This window comes from Nesoenas mayeri, assembly GCF_963082525.1.
Source record: "Nesoenas mayeri genome assembly, chromosome: 7".
Taxonomy (NCBI): domain Eukaryota; kingdom Metazoa; phylum Chordata; class Aves; order Columbiformes; family Columbidae; genus Nesoenas; species Nesoenas mayeri.
In genome coordinates, this window is record NC_137551.1 from 39,253,872 (window position 1) to 39,270,028 (window position 16,157).

General features: G+C 46.5%; 1 protein-coding gene across 1 annotated transcript in view; it reads right to left on the reverse strand.

Annotated features, from left to right (window-relative positions):
* Positions 1 to 16,157, reverse strand: part of TCERG1L (transcription elongation regulator 1 like) — a gene marked incomplete at both ends in the record, with an annotated part of 71,507 nt that overhangs the window by 14,524 nt on the left and 40,826 nt on the right. Inside the window, 4 exons of the mRNA XM_080348324.1 lie at positions 2,441 to 2,595; positions 5,311 to 5,399; positions 6,775 to 6,869; positions 15,129 to 15,251. Coding sequence (XP_080204450.1) covers positions 2,441 to 2,595; positions 5,311 to 5,399; positions 6,775 to 6,869; positions 15,129 to 15,251 — 462 coding nt within the window. The remainder of the gene's footprint in view (positions 1 to 2,440; positions 2,596 to 5,310; positions 5,400 to 6,774; positions 6,870 to 15,128; positions 15,252 to 16,157) is intronic.

Below are 16,157 nucleotides of genomic sequence, written 5' to 3' on the forward strand. Positions count from 1 at the left end.
TGCCATGAAATCATGAAGCGGAGCACTGCCCCAATCTGAGGGTCTATCAAGCTTAATGCTGGTTAATTAAATCATCCAGCTAATCCCTGCCATGTCATGAATTCCGGTTCACTTTCCAGAACAAAGAGGAAACACCAGCATTTACCAGGCGAGTTAAAGCATTGTCAATCCATTGGCCATGCAGAAAGATCTGAGTTGCAATTTCATAGAGAGCCAGCACTCCCGTATGGCGTGTGAGCCTCAGCGCTCACCTGCGCTGCTTCCAGGGACCCTGCTGCGTGCTGTTATCTGAGTGCTAAAGGCTCCAAAATATTTGTGGGCACAGAGTGAACTAAATCATAACTGGCTATGAATGCGGATATCAAATATGAATCGACATCTGTAGTTAAAATGTCTGTTTTCTTTTAATTAGCTGAAAAAATAACTTCTTCAGCTTAAGCATCCATACAAGCCATTCAGCAGGCAGAATAGGAATAGATTAAAATGGTTTTTTCTCCATTGCAATAAGACAGAAACATTTTGAGGAATCTCTGAGGGAAAACAGGGATATTACGGGCAGTCTGTGGCCGTACTGGGACGAGGCAGTAATGACCATCGGGACGAGAAGCGCGATGTCCCACGCTGCGGTCAGGCAGCTCGGACTGGGGAACGCGGCCCCGGGGCCACGGGATGGGCTGTGTCCCCAATTCCATGGGATGGGGGCCCATTAGCAAAGAGCCGTGACACCTCCATCCATCCCCCTAAGAACTGATACTTCGTGGAGGCGGAGTAATTGATAAATGAGTCATTTTTCATTTATGCCTAAATTACAAATGCACTTGATCTTCCAGCAGAGCAATGCACAGATAACCTATAGCACCCCATGAATAACTACTCTTGCCAACTTTTTTTTGTGCTTTTGATTTAAAAATTCTAATTAAAACTCAGCAGCAGCTACGAAGCTAAATAAATTTGGCAACCATTGTTGCAAACACACAGCTCATTTGTGTTATTTATTTACTCGAGATTACAAGCCAGGAGAAATGGTAACAAATAATGCCTTTCACCTCAGCAGCTAATATGTACTAATTATAACCTGTCTCGAATACTGAGTAACTGCAAACCCCATTATATCAAGGAAGATGAAGACTATTAGCAACAGTGAAAAACACGGTCATAAAGAAACTGGTGCATGAATCAAATCTCGGTGGTACCTATAGATACCTACTTAGTGTCTCCATAAATGAAAAGGATAGGATACACAGAAAACCCATATTTTTGACCTAGAACATATCAACAATGACTTTAAGCTCTTCTCATTAATCAGTTATAGACCATGAACCCTCAGTTTTGTCTTTGGCCATCATTCCCGCTTGTCAGTAACTAATTGATCTTTCAATATATCCTGTAATAAAAAAGTATGCTATATTTTCCTGCTGAAGAATGAACTTCAGCAGATACACTTTTGAATTATTAGATATGCAGCAAGAATTATTTAATGCTATATATATGTGCTATATATACAAGCACCTGGCGATTGAAATTTATATCGAAAAATGTAATGACATTTAATGTTGACAAGGATTACATTAACAGAACCCACTCTCTGTAGCTTTCCTTCAGTAACGGTTTGCTCGTAGTGATAACATAAATCCTGATTATCACGTGCTTTTATCCGCCTTTTCAACCCCCCATTTTTCTAACTAAAGAACAGCCATCAGCTGAGGGAGCTTTGCCACTGACACTGCTGTAAAGCAGAATATTCCAGAATTACAAGGAGCTACTCGAGACCAGCAGCATTTCAGATGTATTTCTTTTTGCCATGCACCCCAGTGTCCTCGCAGCTCCTACTGACACAGCTCTGTGCAAACAGTAACGCGAAGCGTAACCTGTATTTCAGCAGATCAGCTGTATTTTTAGCCCCAGCTGTCCCCTGGGAACCCACAGCCCTCAGAAGGTCCCTGGCAGCGTCACGTTTACATGGAAGCATCCATGTTTCCACCAAACCTTTTAACACTCAGGAGAGATTTACTACTGGGATTCCTTCCCACTCTACAACTTGGCTGGATAATCATTAGCTATGGAGTATCTGCTTCTGCATAACAGCTGAATAATGCACTGGTAATGCATTCCTAATGTGCAACTTGGAAACAAGTGTAATAAAACATAAAGACAGAGTCTTCTGAGATGTATTTTATACATCAAAGATTCATCCAGCACAAGAAGCCACCTGGTTCTTCATTGCCAATAACAAGATTTCTCTGTCCCCCAGGTCAGTGTTTCAGTGAAAATAAGCATTTTGCTACAAACATCAATTTTAACGTAATACTTCACAAGAAATCTCAAAAGGAAAAACCTTTCTAATTACGGTTATCAAACTTTCACTTAACGTATTTAGCGACCCACTTTCATTCGACATTGGAGTTTAAATAGAGGCCAATAATCACAGGGCTTTAGTTACTTGCTGCGGGCTCCAGTTTGCGCTTGTGAGGAGGGTCCTCGATGAGCCGGTTTATGTCGCCGCGATGCTTCAGGTCCAGCGGCTTCTCCCAGACCGACAGCTGCATTGTAGGGTTGAAGAAGAAGACCCGGTCATCTCCAGTCCAGACCACACACCTATTCCAAGCGATAAACTATGCTTAGATCAGGTCAGCGACACCCACAAACACTAAATCAAAGTGCAGGTGGTTTATTGCATCTCTGCTTGCAGCCTGGGGGTGAGATTCATCTCGGACCCACAGCCTGCCCCAGGTCCTGCTGCTCACCACCAGCAGAGAAACTCCCTCCATACTAATAAAATGTCATAGAAATGGTCTAAACACCCCCCAAAGAAGACGCAGGTGAAACATTCATTCAACTTTTTCTCCTGACATTCACTTTACTAAAAGAGTATGAAAATGAGTATCACACCCTCCTTAACAGGCATGCAAAAAACTCCAGGTGTACTTCACTAAATCTATATGTAAATAAACAAACACAATATGAAGCTCAAGCCTGCACTTTCTGAATCATAATGAAAACTAACAAACATCCTATACGCACTCAGACTTTCTCTAACACACACTTATGATGGGAAAATATTGCTCTCTCTGAAACATAAATAGCTGAAAGGAACGAACCTTACTGTCAGAAGCTCGGATACTTCATTGTTATTAAAAGCAGGGAACAAAACTGCTTTAAAAAAAGGTCTGGTCTGGGGAAAAGACTGCAAATAGGAAAAATGCTCCACCACTGCAGAGCACTATAATAAGATAATCCAACATAGTCTGTACCACTGGTGAGACACCACCACTGATCTTGGTTAAACACAGAATGAAAAATACATAAACATGGGTGAGAAACCGCGGCGGGGGCTGCGGGGCAGCTCGGTGTGTGACACTGAGCCCCAAAATCCTGGTAATTCTGTTCAGAGAGTCAAATGAACAGGAGCACAACACTGGTTGTACCAACCCAGCCGCTGGCTTCAGTCCCACTGACACTCCGTGGAAGTTCTGGCATCCGGAATTCAGTGACACAAACGTGACAAATATTTTAATAACTTTCTGTTTAATGCAAAAAATGCTTTGGCTCACAAAAGAGTCGCACAAGACAGATGCTCTAATTCTCTGTTACACAACGATTAGGTCTAATTGCTACTTCTTGGAGCTACAGGAACCTCTGTTCCCCCAGAAACACAAGCCGGTACCGCCAGCCTCCCCTGCAGAGCACACCAGAGAGGTTTCTGCAGGAGCGTTTCCAACCACGCTCCCAGCAATACCACAGATGTCCCAAAACGGAGGGGAAAATCCTGGCATTTAGGTAAAGGGGAGAGACGTAGCTGATTAATATAAATGGGTTATTGTTATCCTTTTATTAAATATCAGAATTATAGTCAGGGCACAGGCGCAATCCTGCCCAGCAAACGCCCCTGGCTGCAATGTCTTCCATTGGCAACAAGCACGCTGCAGAGCTCGAACCACCTGGGGAATCAGCTGCAAACGCTGCTCAACTTGGAACCAGCATCTCATTTGGGACCTGTGATGCTACCACGTGCACACGGGGCTGTGGAAGCCATTACCTGGCAGAGGTGACAACCAGTGGGCTTGGAAGCGGGTGGTTTGTCTCACGGCGGCGCTGGCCACGCACACCGACCTGCGCGGAGCTCCTTCACCACCCAGCACCACCAGCTCTCACCTGCCATCACCCCAGCTTAGAAACCCTGGGGTCCCTCATGGCACCTCATCACTTTTCCATGACTAATTTAATATGACATTTAATCTAAAACTAATGTCCCTTTCCCCGTGTAACACGTCACCTGTTTCTCTTCGGTATAATAACAGTTTAAATTACCCACAGGGGATGCATAGTATTTTCTTTCAGTCACGGAGCATAAACTGGAAATGTAGATATTGTTATGTTCATGTTTCAAAAATTGTAATTTACGAATGAGTAAGGGCACAAGATGATGATGCTGGTATTTTTTATTTATTTCATTTGGTAGGTAAGGTTTGGTAACATTCCTGAAAATCTTTTCTACCATTAAATACTCTAGTTGAGCTACTTCTGAGAGGTGTTTGGCGACGGCACCAACCACGGGGCCCGCAGTAGCAGGGAGCCAGCATATGGGTGGGGAGGGGTTGAAGTCAATTCAGGATTTTTGGAATTTGTGTTGTTCAACCTATCAGAAAATAAATGTATATGATATAAACACATATGATAAAAATGTATATGATATAAATCTCATTTTTATGATGCTGAGATTAAGTAGGATATCGGACTGTGTTTACAACACTGGTTTGCAAAATGGCACTAATATGACAATAACAACTGACGGCTGATATCCACGCAGAGTGCCATAGCAAGAGACCCCATACATGTCAGCCACTAAGTATAAACCAATAATTACATGGGTAAGGGAGGTAAAAAAATCCTTCTAGTCAACCATCCAAGACAGAAAGTGAAGGAAGTTTTTACCTATTTATAAATGACATGAGAGCTTTAGTTACCCAACCTGTGGTTACCTGAATGGGAACATGGTCAGGAAACCCAGCTCATCAGAAACAACCTATTTTCACTGATACAACCTGAAATCAACTCTAATCTTGTAAGACATTAAGATCCAACCACTGGCAATGAAATAACTGGGAGAGAAAGAGGCTCTGTCCCTAAAAAGCAAGAATGCAGATCTTGTATTTCCATAATTCATTAACACAGAAATTAACACAGGAATCTGGTGTTGCTATTAAACACCCAGGGTCGGGTGTTCTCCCCAGGTCCCAGACCACTGATGTGTTTGGCAAGCGACGTGGCAGCCCCGAATGGCTTCTGGCAGGTCTGATGGCATTTGCTTACCATGGGGATCCTGGCACTGGTGTGGATGCCACGGGTTTGCTTCCATTTGATGTGCTGTCGTCTTCATTCACTAGTTTAAAAGAATGATCCTTGAAAGACAGATTGAGATTAGTCAACAAGGAGAGCTGATGCAGAAGGCTGTTACTGCGATACAAATCACTCTCCCTAATGTGAAGTGGGTTACACTAATTGCCATTATTACATCAGCGGCTTCATGAACAACCAGCTACCTTGAGAACAGACAAAATAATGAGGAAATAATAAAAATGTCGTCTCACAAATGAAAAACCAACAGATATCACAGACTGGCTGGGGTCAAATGGACCTCTGGAGAATCCCCATCCCAGCCCTGCTAATGCAGGGTCACAGAGCAGATCACACAGGTGGGTCCAGGTTTGAATGTCTCAGAGGAGACTCCACACCCGCTCTGGGCAGCCTGGGCCAGGCTCTGCCACCTCCCAGCAAACAAGTTTCTGCTCATGTTCACATGGAGCCTCCTGTGTTTCAGTCTGTGCCCGTTGCCCCTCACCCTGGCGCTGGGCACCACTGAACAGAGTCTGGTCCATCCTCTGACACCCACCCTGACATACTGATCCCATTGATCACATCCCTCTCAGCTTCTCTTCTCCAGCTCAGCAGCCCCAGCTCTCTCAGTGTCTCCCCACCACAAAGATGCTCCAGACCCCTGAGCATCTTCGTGTCCCTCCGCTGGACTATCTCCAGTAATTCCTTGTCCTTCTGAAACTGGGGAGCTCAGAACTCGACACAGAACTGCAGATGGGGCCTCCCCAGGGCGGAGTAGAAGGGCAGGAACAACCTCCCTCAGCTTTTATAAAAAGCTAATGAAGTTACACACATATAGTGTTACCCATCTGGAAGCTGCATGTACTATTTGCTACCTGTTTACATTCACCTACCGAGTTTTTTTAAGGGCTGCACAATTATCTGTAAAGGAGGGCTACAGAAATGCCCAGCACAGTGAGATTAGCAACACCAAAAAGGTGAGGGCCATGCCAAAGTTCCTCCTTGCCCATGGGGCTGACGTTGCGATCAGCGGCAGGAGGCCAAGCGAGCCGCCCCGGCTCGGATCAGGGGCTGACCCAGCCCCGCGGGAGCCTGGGGAAACCAGACACCCTGCTTCTGCACTTCAGCATCTCAGCACACGCACTTTGTCCCGGGCTGGGTCCCAAATCCACGCTGACACCCTCACACCCCCAAACCAACTCGCTTCTCCTCCCGCATGGGGAGCAAACCAGCCGTGAGCATCCCTCCCCTGCCACCCCAGTGCCGGAGCTCCTGTGAAGCACCCAGATCAATCCAACAGACAGCTCTTGAAAAATCGACCGTAGGAAACAATGCGGCAGCAGCAGCACACCTCCCGCCCGAGGACAGCCCTTTGTCCCGGCTCCTCCCATCCGTGCAGCTCAATAAACACGTTTATAAAGAAGAAGCGCCCTTGCAGACCTTATCGCCGTCACTCTCCGCGGGGGAACTCTTCCTCTCCGCGTGTAAAATCAAGGTCGGCGGGCAGGAGGGTCTACTCGATTCTTTGCCATTATCTGTGAGGGGAAAGGATTTCTTTTCAATGTGCAATAAATACATTTCCAACAAGCCAGAACTGGCAAAAAAAAAACAAACCCAAACCACTCCTCGTGGCTCTGAGTCTCCGTTCTTCACCTGCTTTATTCACAGGTGTATGTCTGTGCCTTTCTAAAGACCACGCTGTATGTCAATGGGACACTTTCATACGCTATAGAGCGAGGCTTTTATTGCACTGAGCTTTTTGCCCTGCTTTCCCTGGAGCTAAAGCTCTTTCTTCAGGGACACACCTCACTCCTGCGGGCTGGGGCCACCGGCCCCTGTCCCCGGCCATGAGCCACCAGTGTGCGCTGGGTCATCCTCCCCAGGAACCGCCCGTCAGCGTTTCGTGGCGTTTCCACAGGAAGCAGCTGTGAGAACACGCTCCTCTCCTTCACACGCAGCCGTCTCCAGCCTGAAATGCTCAACACTCAAGTTCTGCTGGCTACACAACGTGTACGTCTTGCTAACAGAGAGGCCAGAAGGGACAGTAAGGAAAGGTGAGAATGGCAGCAGGTGCGAGAGACAAGACTAACAATAAGTAAAATGTACTTTGGACAGCAAGAAATGCTGAAAAATACTTTTAAAAAACAAATGTTATTTAGGATTTTTTCATTGTCTCTTCCATTACTCATAAAACACATATTTGGGGGTTTGAATAAGGTGCTCTCTGGTTCCCTGGCCCATCCCACCTGCGACAGGTACACGTATATTCTCCGTACATTAACCAGTCCCAGGGGAGAACTGGCTGCCCGTCCCACCCGTCCCACCCACCCGCAGCCATGGCCTTTGCTCTGGGGACAGAGTGGGGACAGGGACGGGGACAGCACAGAACACGTACGGCTGGGGACACGCAGCCACCCAGGCTACGCAACCCGCCGTGTTCCTCCCAAAATGAAACTCTGCAAACCCCGATGGCAGCCCCCGCCACAGCGCTTGGATCTCAACCTTAAAGAACTTTAGGCAGAGTTAAACAGCAAATCATGATGTTTTTTCAACTCACTTATGATAAAACCTCCACAATACACAATATGATTAGCATTCCTGTGCCTGAAGAGCTCCAGCATCATCACTGGCTCCTTGGAGCAAGTACAATCGCATGCTGCAAGGATGGGCTGGTACCACCGGTACTGAGAGTTACACCTCGAGTAACCACAACATAACCCCCGTGTCCAGCCCAAGAGGTAGCGAGCACCTTCTCTCTGCCCAACTGACCAGACTTTTGCTATAGTAGTTTCAAGAAACTGCAAGCGCTGCATATTACCCAGCAGATTCACATGGCAAAATACTATTCAATTGATTTTAAATGTACTCAGACTACAGAATAGGCACACATGGAACTGGAGCTACACTGAGGAAAAGGCTGGAGTCTCAGCCATCTCATTCTGCTTCACTGTGGAATATATCACAATAATAAAAAATTAAATATATGCCACTTTTCTCAGAAGAAGACTTACTCAATTTTTACGGGTTGTGAAAAAGAAGATTTACAAGCCATATCAATTAATTTCCACATTAAAGGAGCTATGAGTAGGGAGCAGCTAATACATATCAAAAGGGTCTCTAAATTTATCTTTCTCCACAAGACAGATGTTAATCAGGAATCCAAGCACCACCGGGCACCTCGGTCTGTGAACACAGTAAAGTCAGACCCAGCTTCACCCCTGCCTGCTTGGGCACCGTCCGCGTGGCACGGCGGGCGCCATGCGTCCTGTGCAGCCTGCTCCTCATGCCGAGGTGCTCACACCTTCGCTGGGCCCTCTGGAAATACATTCGGAGAGCATGAAAGGAACCTTGAGACATCCCTTTCCGCTGCAAATGCTGCTTTGCAAGTCATGGGTCTTGCAGCAATTTGAAGGCAGTTGGAACAGCCGGGGTTTGGGATGGCTTTAGCAGGCACACGTCTGGCTCTGGCAATGTTCTGCAGGTGCACATCTGGCTCTGACCATATTCTGCAGGCACATATCTGGGTCTGGTGCTGGACTCAGGCCACCACAGCCAACCATGTGCTGGGAGCCTCTGAGGTCTCTGAGGAACGTCTTGGCATCTTCAGCTCTCGATTCTTCTGCTCCTGCCATGAAATAATCCCTGAAGCAACAACTCGGGAAGGCAAATCAGCTGCTGATGAAACAGCCACAAACAAATTGCTGTGTGGATTCTGACACTGAAGTGCAGAGCAGCTGGACGTGGAGCAGCACACTTGGGAAACAATGCTTAGCAGACCGGGAATTTATTTGTTCTTACGATTTCTAGGGAAATCACATCAGCCCTTCTTCCTGCTCTGCTGCTATCTCTTTCTATTTCTCTAGTCATAGGATAAAGGCTTTTCATTATTATTAGAATGTTAATTCTTTTATAGCCTTCTTTATCACGTTGGTTTAGGAAGTAGTCAAGATCTTTCATTCACATACATGCATACGCACTTTGCATGAGGAACATGAAAACATGTTTACCTAGCTTTACAAACATTAATACAAATATATAAATGTCAAATGGCAGATTTAAACAAACCGCTGCACGAGCAAAATTCAGCAGCAGATTTTCCCACAGCTGACGCTGAAGAAACAGAATAGGAGAGAGAACCCAAAGCGCACTCCCGCAGCTCCGGTTCGAGGCCATATGGCGTAATTGCTGTTGTGACGGCTGCTCTTTGCTCTTTGAGCAGGAAAGCCCGGTGCGGGAGGTCTGGTGCACGGGCAGCCGCTCTGGCTCCTGTCTGAACCTCACGCATCTGCTGTGTGGAGACGCTCTGCACTGCCAGCGCCCGAGGCCGCCTCTGTTTTACCCCCTTTGAAAAGCTCCCTCGCACCATCCCCACAGGAAAGGTGAAGCCCCAGGGAGGGACTTGGGTGCTGGAGCTTCTGCTCCACATACAGCATCACCAGCGCAGCACACGGAGGGGAACTGCAGCACGCAGTTCATTCACATGGGAAATACACTGCCACAACAGTTCGGACAGTCAGAGCATATAAAATAAGGTGGGGATAAAAAAGTCAAAATAAAATAACAAAGGAAGTCCTGAAGGGCACTGTGCACATCAGAAGTCATTTATTTTTATAGCTATAGTTGAACATTGTGACCATGTTCCTGAAGTATAACAGCAAGGGAAAACTAATCCAAGGTTGAGTGTCCCCCCGGAGCTCGGGGGTCCCTGGGTGACACCAGCGCTGGGCGCATTCCCCAGGCTGGGGCTGCTGTGTCGGAGGGAGCCCAAGCCCCCAAAAAGCGAGTTGGGGGAAGCCCATGCAGCTGCTTGTGGACCTGCTCTGCTCCAGGAGAGGACATCTCACACAGCAGCCCGCACAGCATTCTGCCGAGCATCCCACACAGCATCCCCTGAGCATCCCACACAGCATCCCACACAGCATCTCACACAGCATCCCACAGAGCATCCTGCACAGTATCCCCTGAGCATCCCACACAGCATCTCACAGAGCATCCTGCACAGCATCCCCTGAGCATCCCACACAGCATTCCCTGAGCATCCTGCACAGCATCCCCTGAGCATCCCACACAGCATCCCCTGAGCATCCCACACAGCATCCCCTGAGCATCCAGCAGCCCAGTGCTAGGACTTCTTAGGTCCAACCCAAACTATTCTATGATTCTATGATTTTATGATTACAGATATCTCTTCAGCACAGGCTGGGAAAGGACAGCAAGACGCATGTTCACCCTCCATTGGCAACTGGTGCACGTTTTTGCTCAGGTTTACTCTTTTCTCATTAATTAACCTTTTTTCCTCCCTGCTTTAATGTAAGTGCATAAACTACACTGCAGCCTGACAAGCTACCGCAACATATTTCTAACATAATCATGCTGCTTTTTTTGCCCCTAAACTTAGCAGTGTAATTACTAAGGCTGTGTTCCCACACTTGCTGTAACGCTGCCGAAGGATGCGCTGGAGACAGGAGGATAAAGATGTCTGATTAAAGAGACTTCTCTGGGGCTCCACGGCAGGTAGAGAGACATGAATAATTCACAGTACGAAAAGTAAAGGTGAAGGTGCAAAACTACCTTGGGTATGTCACAGAGGATGTAGGTGTATGATCATAAACATCTTATTAAAAGAAGAATTAGAGAGGAAGAGGGAAGACAGATTCGTACCACAAGAAGCTATGGACAAGAGATAATAAACATTTGTTTTGCAAAGGTGTTCGGAGGCCAAACCTTCATTAATTTGAAAATAAGTTTAGAATGTTTCAAGGACTGGATTTATTTCAAGTGCACACATCTCAAAACTCAGGTTTTTATTATCCTGCCAGTATCTCTGCAGGTCAGTTCCGTCTCTCCCCACAACCTTAATGCTTTCATTTTTTGAGATTCGCCTAAAACCCGTATCTGACCGATTCACAATTCCTCCCCTGCTGGTTCTTGCTCGCGCTCAGGCTGGGATTTCAGTCCTGGCTACATCAGCCAGGTCTGTGGTCCCCTCCCAATATGCGATCCCACCTCCAGCCCATCACCACCGCTTCAGGGCACCAGATCCTGCTCCTGCCCGCACACCAGATTTCACCCTTTCATTAGGGTCTGTTTTCTGCTCTGACCACTTCCACTGTGCTCTGCCAAGCAATTCTCCCCTCTTAGCACATCTCCTTGAGCAGTGCTTTCTTCCTTCTGCAGCCATCTCCTCCCACTCACCCCGTTATTCTTCTGGAGATTGGCACAGGGAGCAGCAGAATAACAAGGACAAAGCCTCTGTGTGCTGTACCGTGCCGTGGGCTGGATGCCTGGTGCAGAGTTCAGGGACAAACTCATTCCACTGTTTGACTTTTCAGGCACACAGCCAATGCTGCCCAATAGATGCTATTTGCCACTACCCTGAAAATAGTTTCTTCTTAAAAAAAAAAAAAAAAAAAAAAAAAAAGAAAAGGTGAAAGAAACTCTGCTGACATATTCCCTCGGACACAGTGCAGGGAGGGCAGTGTAAAATCCCACCTCCCAGATTGGCTCCGGGCACTCATGTCCCATGGGGCAGCATCGCTATGAGCATCCCTACGAGCATCGCTATGAGCATCCCTATGAGCATCCCTACGAGCATCGCTATGAGCATCCCTATGAGCATCGCTGCCTGCAGAGCAGCATCAGCTCCCACCAATGCCAGGCACAGCACGGGGCCCCCATCCATTTACCTCCTCCCTCTTGAGCACACAGCAGCTGCTGCCACACGCCCATCAACCACATATTTCCATCTTCTTTTGCATTTCCCCCTCGTTTAAGCCTCTGTACCATTTCTCAGTCTCCCCCTCCAGCTGCTTTTGCAGCTCTGAGAGGCTGGACCAGGCTAAGCCAAGCTCTGAGCCAAAGAACTTCTCTGATTCCTGCTGACCTTCCTTCCTCTGTTCTTCACATGTGATTCTTTTTAAATATCAAGTTCAAGATCTCGGCCCTGACCTTCAAGGCTCTTAATGGTCTGAGCTCTGAATATCTAGGAAATGATACTGAGCTCCGCGAGGGTGGTAGTTACAGCTTCACCTCTCTTGCATTTACTGTAATGCAAACAAGTCGGATTTGTAGTTGAGACTGGACTCTTCCAGCTTCCAATATAAAAATAAATGCTTACTAGAAGCCAGGGCCATGGCAAAATTCACTCCTTCTGCTGCAGATATACAGAAAAATTTATTAGTTTTGTCTTCAGAGAAGGGCGGATTTTGTGTTGTCATGAGCAAAGCCCAGCTGTGCCAAGCCTCGCTGAACACCCAATTTTCTCTTTAGAAACAAAGCCAAAGAAAGGCTTATCTATTATTGCAAAATGAAGGCATGCCTGTCATGCCACAGAAAGTCTGTGTGCTGGCTTAACACGGCCACTGCATGTCCTGGCAGCAAAACATGATGGCACAGGCCTGTATATGTACATTAGACACCTCGTATGTAGATACATAGGTATACATATATATGTATCTGCATACTAGATGTAAGACTGATGGCTTAACACGTTGGTATTCCAGTTGTCTATCCCAGTCCTCTCTTGGAAACAAGCACCCCTGTGTTCCAGTGCTCCTGGGCTGAAGACTCTCAATGAACACATTTTTCAAGGTCCAGAGCTTTTAAACCACAACAAAACCAACCCAGACTTGGAGGACGGCATCTTCCCCAAGCACCTCTCCACCGCAGCGGCCCAGCGGGCGCTCAGGGCAGGCTGCTGAGCTTGACCTTGCCACTTGGCACGAGAAGGTCCCCGGTGCCCAGTGCCCGCTGCCGGGGGAGCAGGTCACCCCAGGACTTCGTCAGTTCCCAGTGTTTCCAACAGCATCCTAAACTGCACATTTGCTTGTTTTTCTGTAGCGCTTTGAGGTTGATGCGCAAAACCACTTTTATTACTGTCTTTTGCTCTTAATTATGATTCCTACTTTGATTGTTTTTCCACTGGAGATAACGACAGTTTGCAGCAACCTTTAGAAGAGAGTATGATCTCAAAAACATTAAAGAAAAATCCATACTATACTCGAGTGAAATTACCATTTTTCTCTTTAATGTAGTTGTCAGCAAATCAAAGATGACAAAAGCAGGAACAAGGTGATATTTTGTAGTTTCAAGAGAAAGCTGGAATCAAAAAGATAATGTTTGTCTTATTTACATTACTTGCATGCATATAAATATATTGCTCTTCCAAACTGTTGGCCTCCCAACAGTACAGCCACTTGATACAGGCAACATATTGACCAAATGTCATGCTGGCCTCACCATCAGAAGTTATCTAGTCATCAAAAAGCTTTATACAGTTAAATCCTTATTCAGCATAAGAGATAAAATCAGGAGTCTTTGTGTCAAGTCTGCCAAGAAGAAGATTATGAAATATGTTTGATACAAAACATATAAGAAACCACGATTTCAATTTTCAACAAGTAACAAGCTTCAGATCAGCACGATCCTTGCACAAATCTTCATCTTTCTGTCCCTGCATTCTTTGAACCGTCTTAATATTTCCTCCATCTCACTTGCTCCTGACAGGAAAGCAAGTCAAGGCGATGCTTGGAGACTTGAAGGAGGAGTATGATGGTCTTCAAGCACAGTAACTGTACAGGCAATGAAAGAAGTAGCTGTAAACCAAAAGCAAACCAAACCAGGCAAGAAACTTCCACCTGAAGTGTGTCATATATGAACTTTCCTTCAGTTTTAAGGTGTCTACATCGTCAAATTTTCAGGAATTCCCAGAGCTGGAATACTCGGCAACATCAATTCATTCAGGGGATCTTGTTCAGGACAGGTAGGACAGACCTGCAAAGGGAACCTCCAGCTCTGCTGATGGATCTGCCTGCCACAGATGACCAAAAATACAAATGAAACTCTTCTCTCAGCCGTGGGCAGAGCTGGTGGCCCTGAGGTACTCACGAAGGAAACGGCTTAGCTGGACAAGGGAGAGCTGCTACACCAAAAATCTGTACGCGAACAAACACAGCACAAGTACCTTCATTTCTAAGCCTTCAGCACATCCACAACCGCTCTAATCTCTCTCTAGGTGTGAAGGGTCAGGTAAATCACGCCTGAACTGATACCTAGTAATTCCTGGAAAATCCCAGCTCTTCCCATGAAACACGTGCGGGAAGGAGCGTTGAGGGGCTGGCTGGAACCCCTCCCCATGGCACAGGGACAACCTGTCCAGCCCCATCGCAGCATCCTCCCCCATTGACCCACCTCCCGACTTCACAGCAGCAGCAGAAGAGGAATTTCCCAGTATTAGGAAAGATGTCACCAATTTCCTATCAAAACCCGATCGCTTTTTGATTGAGATTTGCAAAGCGTGCATCTGAATCTAAATAAAGCCACAAAGCTTCCTCCAGCCTTTGGGAACAGCATTGCCCCTCCTCATAGAACAACACACAGACACTGCCCCGACAAGGAGTAAACCAGTTTTATCACACGGTACGGCACAAAGCACCCTCGGAGGCTCCAGCCAACCAGGCTTCATGGACAAACCACCCAAAAGACAATCACATTGTCACTGTAACGCTCACCAGTTCCACTGGCACGGGAAGTGAAAAGCCCAAGGACTTTTCAGAAACATGCCTTTTGTTCTATCAAACGTGAAGCTACTGCCAGTCGCCAGAGCGAGTCAACAGGATCCCAAACACTTGGAATTCACTCGTAATTAGCTAAAGCAAATGTCATTAAAAAATCATCCGAATTTTTGTAGGGGTCCCCCATTTCCATGCAGCATGGAACACGTGGTTTGGTTGGAAGAAATCCCTCCTACAATATATGCTCCAGTGATACAGCTGTATATGGAAACATAAACCCACCTGCTAGTGTCTGATCCATGAGGTTGGCTGCCATGAGCGTCACCGCCGGCGACACAGCTGTGACCCGGGTCACTTGTGTTGGCATCAAAGGACCCACGTGAGCATCCAGTCTGGAGGCAGAACCTGCAGGCAAACCAGAAGAAAACTCCAGTAAACAAAAATGCCTTTAAAAACTCACTTTTTTCCAGCCATATTTCACTGAACGCTCCCTTCACCTCCTGCGAAACATTTCTCCCCATACCCGTTTGCATGGTTAAAGCAACAAGGTTTGTGTTTAACTGAGTTACTGGTCTCGTCTGGCCATGACGTCCCTTGATTCTCAGCAAATACGCACCAGGGGAAATTTTAAATTAATAAAAATGTGGCCCTCAAAATAAGAATTTGCAAGGATGTATTAATGCTTTCAGAGCAGATTACAGCAAGATCAGTTTTCTTATTTAAGACTAAATAACACAGCTCCAGTTTCTACTGTTACTCATCACAAACTCTTTGTGTCTCACTCCAGCCATGGGAAATTATTTTGCCGATAATTTAAACCAGCAGCTTTATCCAAGGGAATCACAGTCTGCTCAGACAAATCACAAACCAGAAAAATCACTACATTGCTCCTATACATTATTCATGACAGAGTAGGAATCCAGGTCTGCTGCTAAAACTATGCTAATTAAACCGGTTTACTTAATCCTTGAGAATCCATGGCTGTTGTTGAATTTGAGGTCAAACCTTGAGCATCAGTTTCCCATTAGCTGTACATTTAGACACGGAACCTTTTTCAGAGCCAAATCACCTCATCTCATTGCAGACACGAATTCGGGTGTCCCACCAGCTGTCTGCACACCCGCTTTAAAAGCCACCACTTCAAACCAGAGCTGGCGGTGGGGACAGAGCCCTGGTCCAAGGCAGACCTGCGAATAAATCATATTTGCCAAGCACGATCCAAGCTGCACAATTTACTGCCCTTTTGTTTCACTGACTATTCGTGAGCTGTCAAACCCTTCTCATCCCAACTCGTCTGCATTACACAGTAAT